Source organism: Sinocyclocheilus rhinocerous, unplaced genomic scaffold (genome assembly GCF_001515625.1).
Source record: "Sinocyclocheilus rhinocerous isolate Xijiao unplaced genomic scaffold, SAMN03320098_v1.1 scaffold2882, whole genome shotgun sequence".
NCBI classification, from domain to species: Eukaryota; Metazoa; Chordata; class Actinopteri; order Cypriniformes; family Cyprinidae; genus Sinocyclocheilus; species Sinocyclocheilus rhinocerous.
In genome coordinates, this window is record NW_015644632.1 from 83,216 (window position 1) to 103,674 (window position 20,459).

The 20,459-nt window shown below is 37.3% G+C and overlaps 1 protein-coding gene across 3 annotated transcripts in view; it reads left to right on the top strand.

The window, feature by feature from the left end:
* LOC107758718 (myelin transcription factor 1-like protein) overlaps nucleotides 1-20,459 on the top strand; it is a 105,471-nt gene that overhangs the window by 75,886 nt on the left and 9,126 nt on the right. For 2 of the 3 annotated variants that reach the window (XM_016576518.1, XM_016576519.1), the window contains exons 12-16: nucleotides 13,559-13,680; nucleotides 16,035-16,103; nucleotides 17,129-17,191; nucleotides 17,780-17,863; nucleotides 18,404-18,625. In XM_016576518.1, the coding sequence (XP_016432004.1) occupies nucleotides 13,559-13,680; nucleotides 16,035-16,103; nucleotides 17,129-17,191; nucleotides 17,780-17,863; nucleotides 18,404-18,625 (560 nt within the window). The remainder of the gene's footprint in view (nucleotides 1-13,558; nucleotides 13,681-16,034; nucleotides 16,104-17,128; nucleotides 17,192-17,779; nucleotides 17,864-18,403; nucleotides 18,626-20,459) is intronic. The other variant, XM_016576520.1, reaches the window with a different exon arrangement.

The window sequence follows — 20,459 nt, forward strand, 5'->3', positions numbered from 1 at the left end:
AAAATATACATTTATTTTTATTTATTTTAATTGCACATTTAAATTAAACTGAAGGAAATTATAAATTTACATGCTTAAGGATTATTTCAACCAAACATGAAGTGTGCCTGTGTGGAAAGTGACTGTGCATGGTCCTTCTTGGGTCTTTCACAAAAACGAGTGAGCGCCATTTAAAAGAATTAAAATAGGCCCTATATAATATGCACTGTTGCTTAGTATTAAAATTATAGCTTCAGATGCATGATATTTGTAGGGCCCTATGAAATCCGTTTTATTTTTCCCAAATTAGCCTAAGTTTTATTTTTTCCAAAATCTTTTTTTCCGTTTAAATTTTTCTGGATTCGTTTTTTTTTTTTTTCGTTTTAATTTTTCTGGATGATTATATGAAATTTTTAACATTTAAAAACATGTCTAATTAATTAAAATCATGAAACTTGTTTAATTTAACAGCAATTTAGGCCTATTAAAAGTTTAACAAAAATGACATTCTTAGGGCCCAAATTCTGCGCTTTCTTTTTTTTTTATTTTAATTTTTCTGTATTCCATTTTAATGGTTTAATCAAAAACATATCTAATTAAATGAAATAATAAAAACAACTTAATTTATTAATTTCTATACAATAATATGGCCCTATGAAATTTTAATTTTATTTACTTATTTTTTTTAGAAATTCAGTGTTGTGTATTTTCATTTTTTCTGGTAATCAAATGAAGGCGAAAACATTAATCTATCTTTTATTCCAATGAAAATTAAACAAACCCTTTAATTTTTGTACATTCAAAATGCTACACAACAGAAGTTTACTGTGTAACGAGCAATGTCACGGGATTCGTCAAATATTGATGACGTCAGAACTACTCAGTCACCGCCTTCAGTCACCACCCCGAGCACTGCCCACAGTCCCACTCTCCTTTTGCCAAACCCCCAGACAACATCGCGTCCATGCCAATGCTGAGCAACAACAACACGGAAACATGTAAAGAAAACGCTGTTCAATCTGGATGTCAGGAAACTACATCATTGCACAGTAGGGCTGTGACGGTCGCCGTGACAACCACGTCAACCGTAGTGCACGTGACGTCACACACTCTATAACAAGCATAATACAACGTTTTGTATACAAGTCTCGAGCTGCATCGGAGAACGCTTTGGGAACGCCTTCTGTGACCACGCTCTGAATCACATGTGAAATCAGTCCAATAGCTGGGCAAGAAGTCACGGGCGGGTGACGTCATGACCAGGAAGCTATAAAAGCACGTGCGGCAAAGCCAGCGTCAGCTTTCTGTCATTCAGCAAAGCACTCTGTGTGTGTCAGTCATAAGTCTATTCTAATTCACAAATTACCTCAAACGCCATACACAGCGTTTGATCCTTTAGATTGGCAGGTTTGAGCGCAGGAAAATACAGTACAGACAAATGAATCACCAATCTGGAATCATTTCCATTCATGTCACCCATCGGCATTTGTACAAGTGTCTTCAAGTTCACGTGATCGCAAACGCTCAGCTGGTCAGGTTTGTATTTACTGCATTCGGTGATAGTAAACTTAAAAATAAAATGCTAATATTTACTTCTTCTTCTTCTTCTTCTTTTTGTTATATGAATTTTCAATTCATTTTCAACCTTAAAATCAGCAGGCTTTTATTTTGGTGGGTTGCCGGCAAGTAAGTAGAGCGTCAGTGAATGAAATGTCACAGTTTTGCATTGTGCTTTGAAAACGGCAGCAGGTAGCCTAGATTTATGCTTTCAATTTGAATAGAAATCTTATACAGTACAGTTTGTCGACCTAAAATGGTAATGGTGCATTAACAGCTATCATCCATGTCGGTTTCGCAAATGCGCTGTCAGAACTTATTTATACAGCGCATTTTTTTATTTTGGTCGTGCATGCGGAACTGCGGACCACTTATGTGCACCCCTGAATATAATATAATATAATATAATATAATATAATAATAGTTAGGAGTAATTGACGACGGGCTGTTGAATTATTAGAAAATAATGCACACCCAAGCGTTACACCTCGGGTGTGCATTATTTTCTAATAATTCAATGGACCGGAGTAAATTATTCTGCTTATACTACAGGTACCACACCTCAGATATTGTTCAGATGTTGTATTTCAAGACATTCGTCGGGTTGTCGTTAAAACGCTCTTGTGAGCAGGATTAATTTCGTCAACACCTCTTCCAATGCCTCCTTTAATTCAAAAATGTCATATTAGACCTAGTAAAGGAGGCTGGAGTCGTTGGTAGCAGTTATTAATGAATTTATTCAAGAGAGAGAGAGAGATTAATAGTGTGTGAATTACCTGAGTCTGTGCGTCTCTCAACCGTGTTCGGCAACAACATCTCTAATAGCGAAACTGTAAGTTCATCTTCTTCAAGAACAGCGCTGTTATTACCTCGCATGTGAGTAATGTCATGTAGCTTTTAAGTTGCTAAACTAAAAATCGTCAAAGCAGCGCTGACGACTGTGAGATTGTGTGTCCGCACTGTATGTGTGCATTTGTAAGGGAGACAGACAGGAGGAAGAGTTTATATGCTTTCCGTACATAATAAAACGTAATTTTGTGGCAAAAACATGGAAATAATTTGTCGTTTTTATCTTGTTGTTTACTATATTTATTTGCTTGGTCAGTGTCATTGTGGGTTTCGGTTATTTTGCTGTTGTAGGCTGTAAGGACCTTTGAAATAACTGAAATCATGATATGGACATGTAATGCGATCAAGACCTGTCTGGAACTACTTTCACTGTGCATTTCTCTGAAAATAATTGCACACCTTAGAACATTTGTCAACCAATCAGATTCAAGCATTCAATGGCCCCGTAATATAATATAATATAATATAATATAATATAATATAAATCGCCAATAAAGATTGACAATGGCAATTTCTCTACATCAGTGTCTGAAATTGATTCTGTACATCAGTGTCTGAATTAAGTTTGTTTGTTTGTTTATTTGTTTGATGGTCAGATATTTTTTTGTAACGTCCAATGCAGTTAAAGTTATGTAACTAATATTAAATAATTAACTAATATTTAATTCATTTGTAATTACATTAATTGCTATTTTAAAATATTTTTATAAATAATTCATAATCTTCCTGTTTATCTTGCCTCAACAAGCTGATACGAGATTTGCCTTTATGTTTTATTGTTTATTATTGTAAATATTTTATTTTATGCATGTATATATATATATATATATATATATATAAGTCTGAAGCGCTGAAGACACTATGAATATTATTTGTCTGGGATATAGGAACCATATCCTGAGATTAAGCACACATACACTCATCCAGCATGAAACAGGAGAAAAGCAGAGTTGATAATATGTGGTGAGTCTCTCTCATTTCATGGGCTGTCATTCTGCAGTCGAGGATGGGCTGAGCTGCCTGCAGCAGTGCTCTTCTCTTGCTGTCATAGGTTCAGCGGATGATGCTTCCTCTCCATCTCCATCTCTGCTCAACACATTTATTTCAGTAGTGCAGTGTTCATGCAGTCCCTCGTCTCGCAACAGAGCCGAACCGCTTATTAAGCATGACTTCTCAGCTGTGTTTGCTTCAGGACTCTGATTTTAAGTTGGCCATCAAATGGTGACTCAATATAGCACCAGAACAACATTGCCCGTAAAATCAAATGTTATGCAGCAAAAAATGATTTTCTTACTTAGGATTTTTGTCTTTGTCCAGTACAAATATCTAAACTTTTTTAAAATCAAGATACATTTACTTGAGAAGCAAAATATTTTTCTGAAAATTCAAAATTCTCCAAAACTATCAAAATTAAGAGTGTTGCTGAAAACAAGACGTATCTGCAAAAAAATAAGCAAGACTATTTTTCTTATCGCATTGGTAGATATATTTTCTGGCTTAAAGAAAAATAAAAAATATGCATTTTTCAGAAAACAAGACTTAATATCTTATCGAATTTAACTTGATTTAAGAATGTTTAGATATCTGTACTGGAAAACAAGACAAAAATATTGAGTAAGAAAAATTTTTTTGCAGAGGTGTTCCAGTGTTCCAGCAGTCCATCCCTCTGTCTCTCATTCTCGCTGTCTAATTGGAACAGCTTTAGTCGAGGCGGCAGCAGGAAGTGGAGCCGTGGGATGTGACCTCTTAGCTTGGCTGTCACTTCCTCCAGGGGTTCCCGTAGTAACAGAGGTCAGGATGACTGTAGACAGAGAGAGCACCTCCTCATCCCTCACTAATTACAGCTCTATATGTACTGAGATGTGTGTTCATAATGTTCATCCTCATCTTCTTCATCTCTCCTTTACTTTCTCCATCTCCTGACTCAGCTATGGACATGTTCCACTAACGTTTTACAACCACAAAGTGTCAAAGTACTTTTTTTCCCCATTTTCAACACTAGATATGTTGTTTTATCACTTCAAACCTGACAAAAATCTTTGCTATCTTTCTTTAAAATATATAACACTTTCTTTGACATTTTGACCAGAACAGTGACTTTCATGCATTATTTGAACGTTGACAGCTTTATTCAGATGTTTTGCCTAGTTATATTCAGTAAAAATGTATTAATATCACTGATATACTATTATAGTTTTTGTTAATATTTTGAAACTTTGAATATTTTGAACTCTTAATTGTAACGAAGGAGGCGTAGTGACAACGGAGTTGAGGATCCAAATGCAGGCTTTATTCGTAAATGTGGTCAGACAGGCAGGGTCCAGTACCAGCAAACAATAATATCCCAGGCAAAGACAAAGAGTAATCCGTAAACAGGCAATGGTCAGGGCAGGCAGCAAAACAATCATAAAAACCAGATAAACAGTCCAAGATCCAAAATACACAAAGGCAAGGCAAGGCAAGGCAAAACAAGGAAACACGGGCAGGATAACAGAAACTAGGAATCATTACAGGCTAAACAATCACCAGCGAAGTGTTCGAGTGTGTGTGCATCTTTTAAGGTCCTTCTAATGTGAGACAGCTGTGAACTGATGATGAGATCTAATGAGTGACAGGTGATGCAATAGATGATGAGTCCGGCAAAGGATTATGGGGAATGTAGTCCAGGGTGAATGGCAAAAGTCAGGGATGGAGTGCCCACTGGTGGAGCTCATGGGCACTCCAGTTGGTGATTGTGACATTAATTATATTTATAGATATATTTTTAAGATTTCTTTAAATATATTATATAGTTTTTAATGTTTTATTTATTTGTTTTAGTTTATTTAGTTGTAGTTATTTCTTCAAGTGAAACTAAATGAAAATGAGAAATGTTGCCTTGGCGAATACCTGAAAAATAAATAAATAAGTGGTTTTAGATTTTATTTTATTTCATGTAATGAAAACCTTTTTTATTGTTTTAGTTTTTGTTAACTATAATAACCCTGATTAACGGTAAATTTCTTTACTATATATGGAGAAAAAGTAGTAGATCTAATGGGTCATTTCAGGTAATTTTACAGTAAAATTTGGAAGTGAACGACAAGTAATCTTATAATTCTAAGAGAAAAACTTTAATTATAAATTAGATAGTTCCAGTCCTTGATTAATATTGGCTTAGCCACATTCAAAGCCGTGGTAAAATACTTTATAAAAAAAATACATGTGATCTCATTATATCAGTATTGTGGTTGTTTGTCCTTCGCTGGCGAAGATGACCATGACTTCTTCGAATCACTGGATGTTGTTGGTGCGAAGATGGCTAATGAGTCCAATCCTCGCTCTGAAAGTTCGATTGCAGAATGGACAGGCGAATGCTGGAGCCGAGTTTGCCAGAGATGCTGTGCCGAGTCTGCTCTTGCGATGCTGGCGCTTCTGCTGCTGTTCTTCTATGTGACTTATCTCGTACCCCGACACCCCAGATCTGACCAAGGTGCACCAGGCAGAGCGCTCTTGTGCAAGATCTTCCCAGAAGTCAGGGGCTGATGTTGCAGCATTTCAAGGATGCCTTCAAGCAATCTTTGTAGCGCTTTCTTTGTCCCCCTTGGGAGCGCTTGCCCTCCTTGAGCTCTCCATAAAGGAGACGTTTTGGTAGGCGTTCGTCAGACATGCGACAGACATGACCTGCCCATCTGAGCTGGGAGTGCTTAAGCATGGCGAAGACGCTCTCCATCTCTGCTCTCTGGAGTACCTCTGTGTCAGGAATTGTATCCTGCCATTTGATGTGCATGATGTTTCTGAGGCAGCGCATGTGAAAAGAATTGAGCTGTTTGGCATGCCGACTGTACACTGTCCAGGTTTCACTGGCATACAGTAGGGAGGGCAGGACAACTGCGCGATATACTTTGAGCTTGGTCTTCATGCTAATACCTCTTCTTTCCCATACTCTGTCATAAAGCCTGCCGAAAGCAGAACTTGCCCTGGATATCCGATAACTGACTTCCTTATCAATGCTGACATGACGGGACAGTGTACTGCCAAGGTAGACAAATTTGTCCGCCACTTTAAGTTCCTCACCGTTGACTATGATGGTTGGTTCAGTGTATGGTGTTGCAGGGGCTTGCTGAAAAAGCACTTTGGTCTTCTTTGTGCTTATTGTAAGTCCAAAGTCATCACAGGCTTTGTAGAATTGATCCATGCTCCTCTGCATGTCCAACTGAGTGCTGGCATTTAATGCACAGTCATCAGCGAAGAGAAAGTCACAGGCGGTGGCTTCCTGGACTTTTGTTTTGGCCCGCAGTCTCCGCAAGTTAAACAACTTTCCATTGGTACGGTATCTGATACCGACGCCAATGTCATCGTCGTGAAATGCGTCTGTCAGCATAGCTGAGAACATCATACTGAAGAGAGTGGGGGCAAGGACACATCCCTGTTTGACGCCATTTGTTACTGGGAATGGCTCAGAGTATACATCGCCATCCTGTACGCTTGCCTGCATGCCGTCATGGAACTGCCTAACCATTGCGATGAACTTGCCAGGGCAGCCGAACTTGGACATGATCTTCCAAAGTCCTTCTCTGGAGACAGTATCAAAAGCTTTTGTCAGGTCCACAAAAGTGGTGTAAAGGCCAGCATTCTGCTCCTGGCACTTCTCTTGCAGTTGACGTGCAGCAAAGATCATATCTATTGTCCCACGGCCCTGCCGGAACCCGCACTGACTCTCAGGTAGCATGCCACGCTCCAGATGTTGGTTTAAGCGGTTCAGCAGTATCCTGACTAGAATCTTCCCTGCAACGGATAGCAGGGCGATGCCGTGGTGGTTGTCGCAGTCTTGTCAGTTCCCTTTACGCTTATAAAGATGAACGATGGAGGCATCCTTGAGCTCCTGTGGGACTTTCTCTTGGTTCCACATGGATTGGAATAACTCAGAAAGCTTCCTGTTCAACTGTGGACCGCCAGAGGTGTAGATTTCCGCTGGAATGGAGTCAGCCCCTGGTGCTTTGCCACTAGAGAGACATTTAACTGTTTCTTCCACCTCAACTGCACTAGGGGGGTCGGCAAGCGAGTGATCTATTGCAGCTTGTGGCAGACGAGCAATCGCTGCGTCATTGATGGAGGACGGGCGGTTAAGAACACTATTAAAGTGTTCTGCCCCGCTCTGAAGCACTTCTTCCTCGCCTGTTATCAGTGTGTTCCCATCTGCACTGAGGAGGGTAGACAATCCTGAAGAAGTGGGACCGTAGACAGCCTTGAGTGCGCTGTAGAAGTTCTTTATGTCCTTACGATCAGCAAAAGCCTGGATCTCGTCAGCTTTCTCACTCAGCCAATCATCCTGCATTCGTCGCAGTTCAAGTTGGATGGTTCTTCTGATGTTGTTGAAAGCATCTTTCTTGGGTGCAGAGGACGTATCATTTAGGTATGATCTGTGAAGTCGATGTTTTTCATCTAGCAAAGATTGAATGTGCTTGTTGTTGTCATCAAACCAATCCGGGTGTGGTGGGACCCAACACTTCCTTGGCAGTGGCATAGACCGCATCTCTAAATGTAATCCAGTCTGAGTCAACATCGTGCAAGTCAAAATTCAAAGGTTCCAGCTTTCTATCCAGCTCTTCTGCCAGTGACTGCTTAACCTGGGTACACTTCAGCTTAGAAACATTCAGTCTCATTGGAACCTTCTTCACCTGCGGCCGTCTTGGAGGCTGAATTCTGATGTTAAGCTTGGAGATCAGCAGCCGGTGATCGGTCCAGCATTCTGCACCACACATTGCTTTAGTTACTTTGACGTCTTGCCTGTCTCTTTGCCTGAGGATAACGTAGTCTATTATGTGCCAGTGCTTTATATCAGTATTACTGCGCCACTGCATCTGTGTGTTGCTTGGCAACTAATCTTTATTATTTGTTATTAATAAATTACTACATTTTTATTGCTATGTGTTTATGAAACCTTGCCAGATATATGTAGTAACAATTTTATAAAACCATTTAGCCTTCGTTTTAGCTGTTCTAAAATCACTAACATTATCTAATATTGCTTTAATTGGCATTCCTAGTATTCACTGTGTGACAGCTCACATTTGATGTTTTTTTATTTAAATATATTAACATTAAAATAAATTAGGTTGTTTTTTTGTTTTTTTTTGTTTTATTATCAGTTAATACATATTGCATTAACAACATTTCATTTAAGGAATAGGTCACCCAAAATTGACAATTTAGCATTCCATCACTTGCTCACCAGTGGATCCTCTGCAGTGAATGGGATTACTTGTGGATTATTGTGATATTTATATCAGCTGTTTGGACTCTCATTCTGACGGCACCCATTCACTGGAGAGGATCCACTGGTGAGCAAGTGATGGAATGCTAAACTGTCAATTTTTATGTTAAGAGTTTTGGAGTTTTTTATGAGTTTTGTGAGTTTTTGTGAATATCACTTATTGAACTGACTTATTGAACCCTAGGAACCACATAGAAACACCCTGGCAACATCATAACCACTATATTATTAATCAAAGGGCATTGACATTTTTGTAGTTTTTAACAACTTTTGTAGTCTATTTCAGAGCTTCGCCAGAGGGGAGTATTATTAGTAAATAATGACTTCAATACTTTTCACATAAATCAACTTCGGATATTGTGCATATGTTGTATGGATTATATTTATAATACTGAGTCCCCATTCACTTTCATTATATGGAAGGAAGTGGCTCAGGATATTTTTCAGACATTCACCTTTTGTATTCAACTGAAGAATAAAAGTCATACAGGTTTGAAACAACATGAGGGTGAGTTAATGATGGCAGAATTTTCATTTTATTATTCACATATAGTTTCTAATATACTAATTTAAACTGAGGTATTCAGGGTATTTCAAACACAGACACTTTGATGTATATGTTTTTATACTTAAAATATAAATGTCTTAATATTTTCTATCCCCCAAACTTCTCCCCAATCCAACTCCCACAAACTTTTTTTTTCATTTTCCCAGTTTCATTAAGACATTATTTGTATGTTTATTGAGCCATTTTTCCTCATGAGGATTGTTGGCTGCACCCCACAAAATATAATTTCAGGTTTTACGATACATGTGGGAAAAATTTGTGCCTGTTATGTGACAAAACCTGACCTACACACACACACACACACACACACACACCTCACCCACATCAGCAGAGAGGAGCTTAGGATCTTCTTTATAAGCCAGCTCAAACTGAGATAGAGAGTGTGAGAGAGAGAGAGAGAGAGAGAGAGAGAGAGAGAGAGAGAGCGCGCTCGGGTTTGTTTAGAGGTAAAAAGCCACATTTAACGGTATTCATTTAACTGAGGAGTAAAATATACCATAACTAGCAGTAAAAAAGTCGAAAAATAATTGTTTGTGTAAATACTACACATCTATACTGGAAAGGTCAGTATAGTCACTATACTGTATAGTCACTATACTAGTCAGTTGCAGGACAATTGAATGAGTTTCATGAAAGCGGCAGTTTTTGAGGAAAACAAACTTTTCCCTCAGACTGTCCTAGTAATAGCCTATAATTAGATTTTACATTTACTTTCTTCATATTTTTTAATTTCATTGATATTGATAATGGTTTACGTTTTAAAAGTAAGCGAAAAGTACTTACCACAAGAAAACTCGCAGCTGACGTCTGGCGATTCACTCAGAGGGGAAGTCCGTTATGCGCGCCCCCGACACAAGCCTCAGTTTATATAACCTCTGCCAGGTTGTTGCGCGGGCTTTGCGCGCGAATAAAATTTAAATTTTGAGGGGTGTAAGCAAAGTTTATATATTTTATTTTTTAATCATTTTAAAAATACATTTATTTCACCACACTTGTGCTTACCCAGACATTAAATTGAGAATGCAGATTCATGTTTTTCATCTGCAGAACAATTTACAGTAGCACTACTGCTTTTGAGCAAACAGTAAAGTACCGCAAATTCCCATATACAGTAAATTACTGTAAATGGCATTAACATATTCATAATTCAGTGCATATTACAGTAGTTAACCGTAAAACATATATATGGTAGTTTACTGGGCTTTTTTTGCGGTAAGTAACTGTAAAATTACAGCAAAGTCTAACAGTGTACACTGTATGTACATGATCAAGTCAGCAGGGTTGAGTTCTACAACTACTAACCTTAAAAGCAATCCTTGCTCAGCAGCTTTTTCATGCTGATGAGGAGCAATGCACAAAATTTCTGCTTGCACACACAAACAGCGCTCTGTGTGACATCAAATCAGTTCCAGTGGAATTAGTACAGAAATCTGTCAAGCTAGCCTAGCGGATAATTTCATTTCAGTGTTGACATAGTGGAGGTCATAATATATTATATTAGATATTTCAGTATTGGGGAGACTAGGGGTAATTAGTGCCTTTCTCCTCCAATGAATATTTCTCAGGTTTGGTTTATTTTTATAAGTCAGTTATAAATAAGCTATTGAACACATTGAAAATTGTTGCTACAGTTCATTGAACACATACTGACAACAATAGTTGTCACAATGAAATGAATAGGCCAATTAAACAGCCTTTGCTTTTCAGTACAACTGAAAGAAACTGTAAAAATGCAGAATTTAACATACAAAAAATGATCAAATCATTGTTTTGGCCAACAATGTAATGTATAACACTTAAAACTCGCCATTTTATTCAAAATATCTGTCAAAGGATCCAAATACTGTAACAAAAACATACTAAGTCAGTATTAATAAAGGAGAAGTCAAGCTTTGAATGGAAAAACAAAATATTACACATATTATTGTAATTAATTGCAATAATGTGTAAAATTGCTCAAAAAATTTTTTAAAACAATAAAACCATATGAAGAGTTTATTTGCAAAAAACAGATAACTCAGATATTCAAAAATCATGTTTTTTTTTGTTTTTTTTATCCTGCATTCCAATTAATATCAAAGACTATAGAATACCCTTAAAGGGACTTAATATCAATCAAACTACAGTTGGTTTGTTTTGATTAAATAATAATAACTAAAGAAATACAGCTAACTAACACAATAAAGCACAATAAAAACACGATAACACAATAAAAAACATGATTTTTGAAAATTAATTAAAAACGGAGTTATCTGTTTTTGCAAATAAACTCTTCATAGAGTGTGAGAGAGAGAGAGAGAGAGAGAGAGAGAGAGAGAGAGAGAGAGCGAGCTCGGTTTTGTTCAGAGGTATAAAGCCTGCTGAATGGTGCTTCACCAAAAGAGGACGATGCTTTTAATGCTAACATCTGATTAAAATCTCTCAGTTGAGCAGAATAAGTTAGTATTCTTCAAATTTGCCATTTTTGTAAAATATATTGCATTCAAATATTAGACTTCATTTTTGAGTTGTGCTGGCTTGTGTGAAAGTATGGTTGCTCCCCCCCTCCAACTGCTTTAGAAAAGTAAGCACAAACCTCTTTGAGATGATCATGTTCACCAACGTTAGATACCCCCGAAAAACACACATAATATATATATGTGTGTGTGTGTGTGTGTGTGTATGATGCTGAAAAGAGCTTGTTGGATAACCTGAAACGTGAAAGCTATCAGAAAGAGCTGCAGAGGACACTGGCACGCACACAGACTTTGTCATGTCACCACACTGCCATCTAGTGTATGGCAGCACTCTGATTTCCATCTCCACCTGCTGTTTCCCTTTTTATCTTAATACCAGGAAAGTCTCACTGTAAATCCTTCTTTTCTAAAGGTATTTGCTGAAATCTAAAAGTCTCACTGATGCTGCACAACTAACAGATTCATTCTCACATCCTCTGCCGTGTTAGTTGTGGAAGGACTGATTGATGTGCACTTCTCAACATCCAACGGATGCTTCATACAAATTGGGTGTGTGGAAGAATTGTGCATTTTTAAAGTGAAGGACTTCATGTGTGCCTGTGACAAATAAGGTTGGAAGCTGATTGACATGGTAAACTATTTGCTCTGGAACAATAATAGATTAATGAGATCAAAGACTACCCATTAGATTTACCCCAAACAAATTATATCTCATGTTTAACCACTATAGAGACATCAGAGCCAGGGGTAAGTTCCAGAAGATCTGGCCGAGGTGAGGTTGCTCTCGGCCGGTTCATGAGCGCTGAACGGCTGCGGACACCCTAATAAACTGCATATTTGAAAAAGAAAAAAAAAACGATATTCTATTACTCAACAAGAGTAGTATTTCTAAAATTATAGTGAGTTTACTCCTCCGCCATGATGCTCACTGTGAGAAATGCTTCAAGCACTTCAGGTTGGAAGAAATTATGATTTGTTTTTATTTATTTATTTTTATTTTCAGGCACAATGGCACAGTCTCCTGAAAATGGGCCGAATATGCACAAGTGTCTTTTCATTTGAAAACGTGTTTCTTTGCTGATTTCTAAAATGTTCACTTTCAGCTAATGGCAGGTCTTCTGGCCTGATGCAGGTTATTGCTGTGCCTTTTTCTGGTATAAATGAGGATGCATTGATGTTTGACAGGGAAAGTGGAAAAACAGCTGCTATCAAACACATCTAACTATGTTCAGAATAGCATACTACCACACTGTTACTATTTCTGCAGTGAGCACATTTTCTTTATGGATGAAATACCAGGATGACCTACATCATAATGTGTACCTTATTACAAAGCAAAGTGTGTGAAATATTGAATCCCACAGTGCAAAGCACTCCGCTTCATCCTCTTTTTCCACTGTGACAAATGAACTGGATGAGCTGGGGTTCGTTATTTGACAAAACATCCAAAATTTAGGACATGGCAAACTACTTTCTCATGGAAAACCAGTTTCTAATGTTTCTTGAGCAGCAAATCAGCATATTAGAATGCTTTCTGAAGGATCATGTGACACTGAAGTCTAGAGTAATGATGCTGAAAATTCAGCCTTGCATCAAGGGAATAAAATACATTTTAAAATACATTCAAATAAAAAAAAAAAACTGTTATTTTATATTGAAATAATATTTCACAATATTACTGTGAGTGGTAATTATACATTGCTACTTTTAAATGGCCGTCATTTGGAGAAAGATCAAAGGTTCTCAGGGTTTGAAACATGTATCATCCTTAAAAAAAATTATATTTAACTGAGAAATTCTAAGCAGTTCAAGATGATTCTCTAATGAAAGAGATTGTGGCGAAACACCTAATACTAACAGCTCTCTTTCTCTTACTTTCTGGCTTTGTTACAGGCTGATGATCTGGATCCCTTCCAGGACATTTTAGAGGACAGCGCGTACACTACTGATGTCGGCATTCCCAGTCCCAAACCAAAATTCCCGCCTTGCAAAGAAAGCAAAAAGGACCTGATAACGTGAGCAATGATGTGATCACCCACCCGTCTCTTCCTGTTCCTCTCCTTTATCTTCTCTTACTTTCTTCTTTAGAGCTCAGCTCTACTGCATGCCACATGATCTGACATAAATGTAGAGTCAGGACACCGAGTGCACTTCTTTTTTTTTTTATGCTTTATGGATTTAAAACATAATTTAATTCGAGCCGTTCATGGCTCAGCTTGTCTCTAGGATGTGATGTGATTTAGGACTCATACTGTTACGGGGCGACAGAGACGTGAAGCGAGCGGATCCATGTGCATGCTTTTATTAAGAGATGTGCTCATAACAGGCATGGGTCAAACAATGGCAAACGGGTATATTGAGGGCAAGACACAAGAGTAGTCCAGTGAACGGGCGTGGTCGATCTTCGGCGAACAATGTCCAAACAAGGTAATCCTAAGGGTTAATCCGAAACACAGGCGATGGTCCAGGCGAAGGGTAAACAGTATCCGAATAGGGCGAGACGAGAGGGGCAATCCAAAGACAGGCAAGATATCCAAAACCACAACTAGACTAAACAGGCGAAACAGACCAAGACTAGAAACTAGGCAAACTCAGAATGGCTCCGTAACGTTGCTATCACAGACTAGCGATATGCGCAAACAATACTCGGCAGTTTGAGAAGGATCTGAGTGGGTGTAATATAGTGTGTGTGTGATTGGTTACAGCTGTGTGCAATCAGTGCAATGGATGATGGGAAATGTAGTCCAGAGTGACATGCAACAGTCTGTGTAATGTGAAAGTCAATATAATGGGAGGGCAACCTCTGGTGGCAAGCGGACAGAAGTCCATGGACAGGATTTGTGACACATACACTCTTGGAGACAGTGAAGCTAAACTGGAAACAATAAACTAGAACTGTAAACGATAAAAACAACATCATAGATATTTGGGCAACACTTTGCATTAACAGCCAATCAGAGTTCAGGTTCAACTAGGCACCAATGCATAGACTGTAACTGGACCAAAAAGGTAATCGAATTAGGGCTGTCAATTTAACAGATTCATTTAATGATCTAAAGAAAAACAAATTAAAAAGGAGTGCATTTACAGTAATAATGCATCAAATCAAGTGAAATAGCACTTTTCACAATACACATAGTTTCAAAGCAGCTTTACAGAAAGTAATAAAGTTATATCTATAATGACGATATATAATGATGATACAAGTGATCCTCTGGATTTAGATTTATAGTGTAGTGTAGCACATATAACATTTTTGTTTTATTTAAAATATTTAAATGTTGGTCTGTTTGGTTCAAAGCAAGAGTAAACAAATCTCAGAAAGTATGAAACAAAATATGATTGGGTGTCAGGTCAAAAGTATGAAAAAGTCTAATTCTCTGGCACATGTCAGGAGAAACAAACAGTTCTCAGAAAGCAACAATGAGGATACGATTCAGTTGTCTTTAATGGAGAAATAGCCATTTGTCAAATACTCTGATTTGAGTTTCCCAACTTGAATTAGCAGTCATTTAAGCAACAGTATAGAGACATATCGGCTATATGGCTTTCATTTCAGTAAGTAGCATTTCTGGTTTCAGACATAATTACTAAAATGTGACAGCGTTCCTTATTGTGATTAAAAGTTACTTTTCTCATTATTGGAGCACGCTTGAAGTAGCACCTTCATGTTTTTGTGAATCTGCAGTAATTGTGATTGATTTAACTAATTAATCAACATATAATGTAATTAATCTGATCGAAAATGTAAAATTGGCAGCCCTAATAAAAACATTTCAGCTCTTTTAATGTTTCTAACCCCTGTAATGCACATAAAGGTGTTGTAATGCTCATGTGGGGACTCAATTGAAGTGTTGCCATTTTTACCAAGCATTTTTCGTTGACATTTGGTAATATAATATTTTGTTTCCTTTGTTATGTTTTGGATTTTGGCCTTACATTCTGTATATTTTTTCTGGAGACAGATGTCCAACACCAGGGTGTGATGGGAGTGGTCACGTAACCGATAATTACGCCTCACATAGAAGGTGTGACTCCATTTTCTAATGGTGGATTCAGTCTAATGAATTTATTGTTTTCAGCTTACTTCAACTATGCTGTCGGAAAGTTTGTAGAGACCACCTCTCCATGTTAACCCTTTGAATATGTCACCAGGGATAAGTGCTAATTTCAAGAAAAAAAAATGCTTTGCTATTCAAAGGGTTAAAATATAGAGCAAAAAAAAAAAAATCCCCTCCACTTGCACCATGGCTTTATTGCATTCGCAGTGTTTTCTGAGTGGATTATGTCTGTGTGTGTGTTGTTTAGTATTAGTAGCATGTCTGACCACTGTTTTGTTTCACTAACATCTGCATATGCAATCTTTTAGTCTTTCAGGTTGTCCTTTAGCAGATAAAAGCATTCGGAGTATGATGGCCACCAACTCACAAGAACTCAAGTAAGGATCAAACTGTTGTTTTCAAAAACATAATGTTATGCCACTCCAGACCTAAAGCACCAGGGCCATGGCCATCATAGATAATGAGACGCAACAATAGGGAAATTAACCAAAAATTCAGATTAGTGATCAACAAATATGAGTTTATCAATAGCTTATTCTTGAAATATTACTTTAATCATTAATATGTGATTACAGCTTACTAAGCGCCAATACTTATGAACCATGTAAAAGTGCTACTTGATGTTATTTCAGTAGAGACAGTGAGTCACAGTAAGTTTGAAATGTATGATATGCTTATAACTTGAATAGATAATGGAGTATATATACACTGAACAAAATTATAAACGCAACACTTTTGTTTTTGCCCCCATTTTTCATGAGCTGAACTCAAAGATCTAAGACTTTTTCTATGTACACAAAAGGCCCCCCCGGACCCCCCAATACAGTAAAACTGCACATTTTAAAGTCCTGTTAAATGGATAATAATTGCCTTAGTTGACACATATCATTGCGTCACACCATAATTTTCACAGGGAATACATTTTGTAATATGAAAAAAAAAAAAGTGCCACACAATAATAATAATAGCAATAATAATTTAACAAAACTGATCACTGTTGTTTTATTCCCATAACAGAGTTGAACTATTGAGCTTCCCTCGTGAAAAAGAATTACACAAACATAAACATCCTTAAACACAAAACAGGGGAAACGAGACAGAATATCACAAATACTCATGTTAGTCAAATAATAAAAGTAGTTAAAAAGATGCTTACAGCTGTTTTGTATCTGATTATTGGACACTTTTTATTGTATTGCTAATGTAATGAATGCACTGCCTCAGGCTATGAAGCTTCTTTCCTACATTTCTATAAGCCTTGCATTCATTTAACAAATCATGAGTTTTATTTGGAAGGTTTGTAGAAAGGCTGTTGTGTGAGTCAAAAAGAAGACGCTGGGAATGTTACGTCAGGGCTGTTCTTTTGCATGCTGGGCAGTAACAGGGTGTATTTCTGTCCCAGGTGCCTGACCCCGGGCTGTGACGGCTCGGGACATATCACTGGCAACTATGCTTCACATAGAAGGTAATGTGCACACACACCCTCGTGGAACAAAACAAAATTCCAATAATAAATAAAAATCCAATTAATGTTAGTGTACTAAAGAGAGTTCACTTTTAATGACTATGTTTCGTAACACATTAAAGCACTTGTAAAGTACTTGATTATAATTTGAACTGTAGTGTGTTATTCAAATATTACATTTATAGTCAATATATTTTAAATGTACTAAATTACAACTTTGACATTACAAACGAATATATTTAAATATAAGGTCTAATAGAAATGGTATTAAATTGTATTTTAGTTTACCATAAATGTTTGTCAGTATATTCGGCAGTACACTTTCACCATATTTCAAAAGACAATAATTATGAAATGACATATAAAAGTGTACTTAAGTGGGTCAAAAAGCACTGCTAAATGCATTTAATATACATTTAAACTATAATACATTTTCATTCAGTTGTAAACAACATGCAGTTAAGTGTCTGAAAACATTGCCTTTAGTTCACACTTTTAAAGCATCTTATTTTCATAATAAATACTCTGTTGAAGTATTTTGAAGTGTACTTAATTTCGCTTAAGTAACAACAGTTTGTTTTACCTCAGTTTGTCAGGATGCCCACGGGCTCGGAAGACTGGAATAAAGATAACACACAGTAAAGAGGACAAGGAAGACCAGGAGCCGATCAGGTACCGACTCACTGCCTGCGATAACTTCATCTGCATCCACTTCTTCTAAGTGACATCCAAACAATAATTATTTCCTTTCCTGGATGTGAATATTGCAAATATAGTCACTGCCACCAAACTTATCAACTTCCTTTAACAGACTATGTTGATCTTTTATGACACTAAAGTGATGTGTTCCAATTACTAGACAATATAAGGAGGCAAAAAGTTATAGTTATAATCCAGCTTCTGCTACACTCAAAAAAATGCTGGGTTAAATTCAACCCAGTGCTGGGTAAAATAGGGACAAACCCAGCAATTGGGCTGTTTTGACCCAGCGGTTGGGTTAAATGTTTAACCCAACCTTCTGGGTAGTAACCCAACCGCTGGGTCAAAACAACCCAATTGCTGGGTTTGTCCCTATTTTACCCAGCACTGGGTTGTATTTAACCCAGCATTTTTTAGAGTGTAGGTGGCACTATAGGCAGTGTTATTTTTGTTTTGTAGTTTGTGTGAAAGAGATCCCAGTACAGTGAAACAGTAGTTTATTTATGTTTTCAGGTGTCCGGTTCCTGGTTGTGATGGTCAGGGTCACATAACGGGCAAATATGCGTCACACCGCAGCGCATCAGGCTGCCCTCTAGCGGCCAAACGGCAGAAGGACGGCTATATCAATGGCCCCCAGTTCACATGGAAGGCTGGGAAGACGGACGGTATGTCATGTCCCACCCCAGGCTGTGACGGCTCTGGACACGTCAGCGGCAGTTTCCTGACCCACAGAAGGTAAAAATAAATAAATAAATCTCTCAAACTTTTATTAAAATATGCTTTTTGAATGTAGTTAAGACAAACTGAAAAATCGAATCCCAGTTAAAGATATCTGGAAAGGTAGGCTTTTTCTTTAATTTCCTTGATGTCATAATAGCAATAGACTGAATGATTATTCTCAGTTAGCCCATGGGAATCTACTATTTTAAAATTATTCAGTTAAAATAATCAATTAGGCTAAAAATAATAAAACCATCTATGTCATGCCATTTGGGTGTCTGGTGTCTGATTCTCAGGGGTGCATTTAACCTCAAGGACCTCACTTTATCTTTTCAGTCCAAAATAAAGAAACATCTAATGTTTTAGATGTTTTAAAATGGTTGAAAAATTCTGTCATGATTTATTTCATCTGTGGAACACAAAGGAAGATATTTTGAAGAATGCTGGTAACCAAATGGGTTTGGTTCCCATTGACTTCCATTGTATAGACAAACTATCAGAGGTGTAAAGAGTACCTAAAAACCATACTGGAGTAAAAGTACAGATACTTTACAGTGAAAATTACTCCACTACACGTTACAAATCACCAATTCCAAAACAACTTGAGTAAAAGTCTTAGAGTATCTGATTTTAACAGTACTTAAGTACTTTACTTATACTAAATATAGGTTCAAAGATGTACTAGTCAAAGAGACATGATAGTTAAAAAAACTGTAATGTTGTGGAGAAGCTGGGGGAAACAGGCAGAGGCAAGGATCTATGTGCTGGTATTTCATGGAAAAACTAGAACAAACAATAAGGCAAAAACCAAAGGGAACAAAGAACAGAATGACTGGCAAACTGACAACCATTACATTCAACAACTCACAAGGAACTAAAGAAAAACTAGGGCTATATAATTATAAACACACAGTGGGCTAACAAGCTTAACAAGATAAGACACACCTGGGGAGACTAATCAAGGGGAACCAATGAACAAACAGACTACAAACTGACTACAAACACCACGGGAGACAGGAAGTGACCTAAAAGTCCAGGGCAAGGCACAGAGAGCATGAAACAAAAACAAGAAAGAGTTGATCTGTGAGGAGAGCCATTTTCTACGTTTATTTTCTAAAACCAAAATTAAACTGAACACCTCAAAATTACAAAACAAACAACAAGAACAACGAAAAATATATTTCAAAAAGGGAAATCCTGCGCCAGAGGACATCTTGCAACATCTCACCCTAAACAAAACTTAGCATGAAAGAGAGTCACAGCAGTCCAAACACTAGAGTGAAGGCAACAACAAACAAGAACAAGACCATAATGTTCAGAATCTGCACACATGATAGATTGACCAGGCTATTTATACACTGACAGAAAATCATAAACAGATGGTAGCGAATGCGTTCAGGGCTGTGTTGAGACTTGAATACTAGTGTACTGCATACTGTGCTGCTGCGCATACTATTTTTATTTAGTATACTTCATAGTGTACAACATATAATATGCACTATACTATTTCTGTTTGGGTATTCTATGCATACAGAAAATGCATACTGTGCAAGTGAGCAGTATACATACTACAGATAGACCTAAGAGAAGTATGCTATTCTAAACAGCACTAGTCAGTATTTAGGTGAGAGCGCCCTCTGGTGCTGTGTCAGTGCTGTAGCAGGTGCATTAACATATTGTATAGTGATTAAAACAGTTATCAACTTCTGCAAAGAATATTTTTCAAAGTTTTGATGTCGGTAAGAGTTTTTAATGTTTTTGAAAGACATATTTTCTGCTCATCAACGCTGCATTTATTAGCTCACAAATACAGTAAAACTGTGAAATATTATTACAATTTAAAATAACT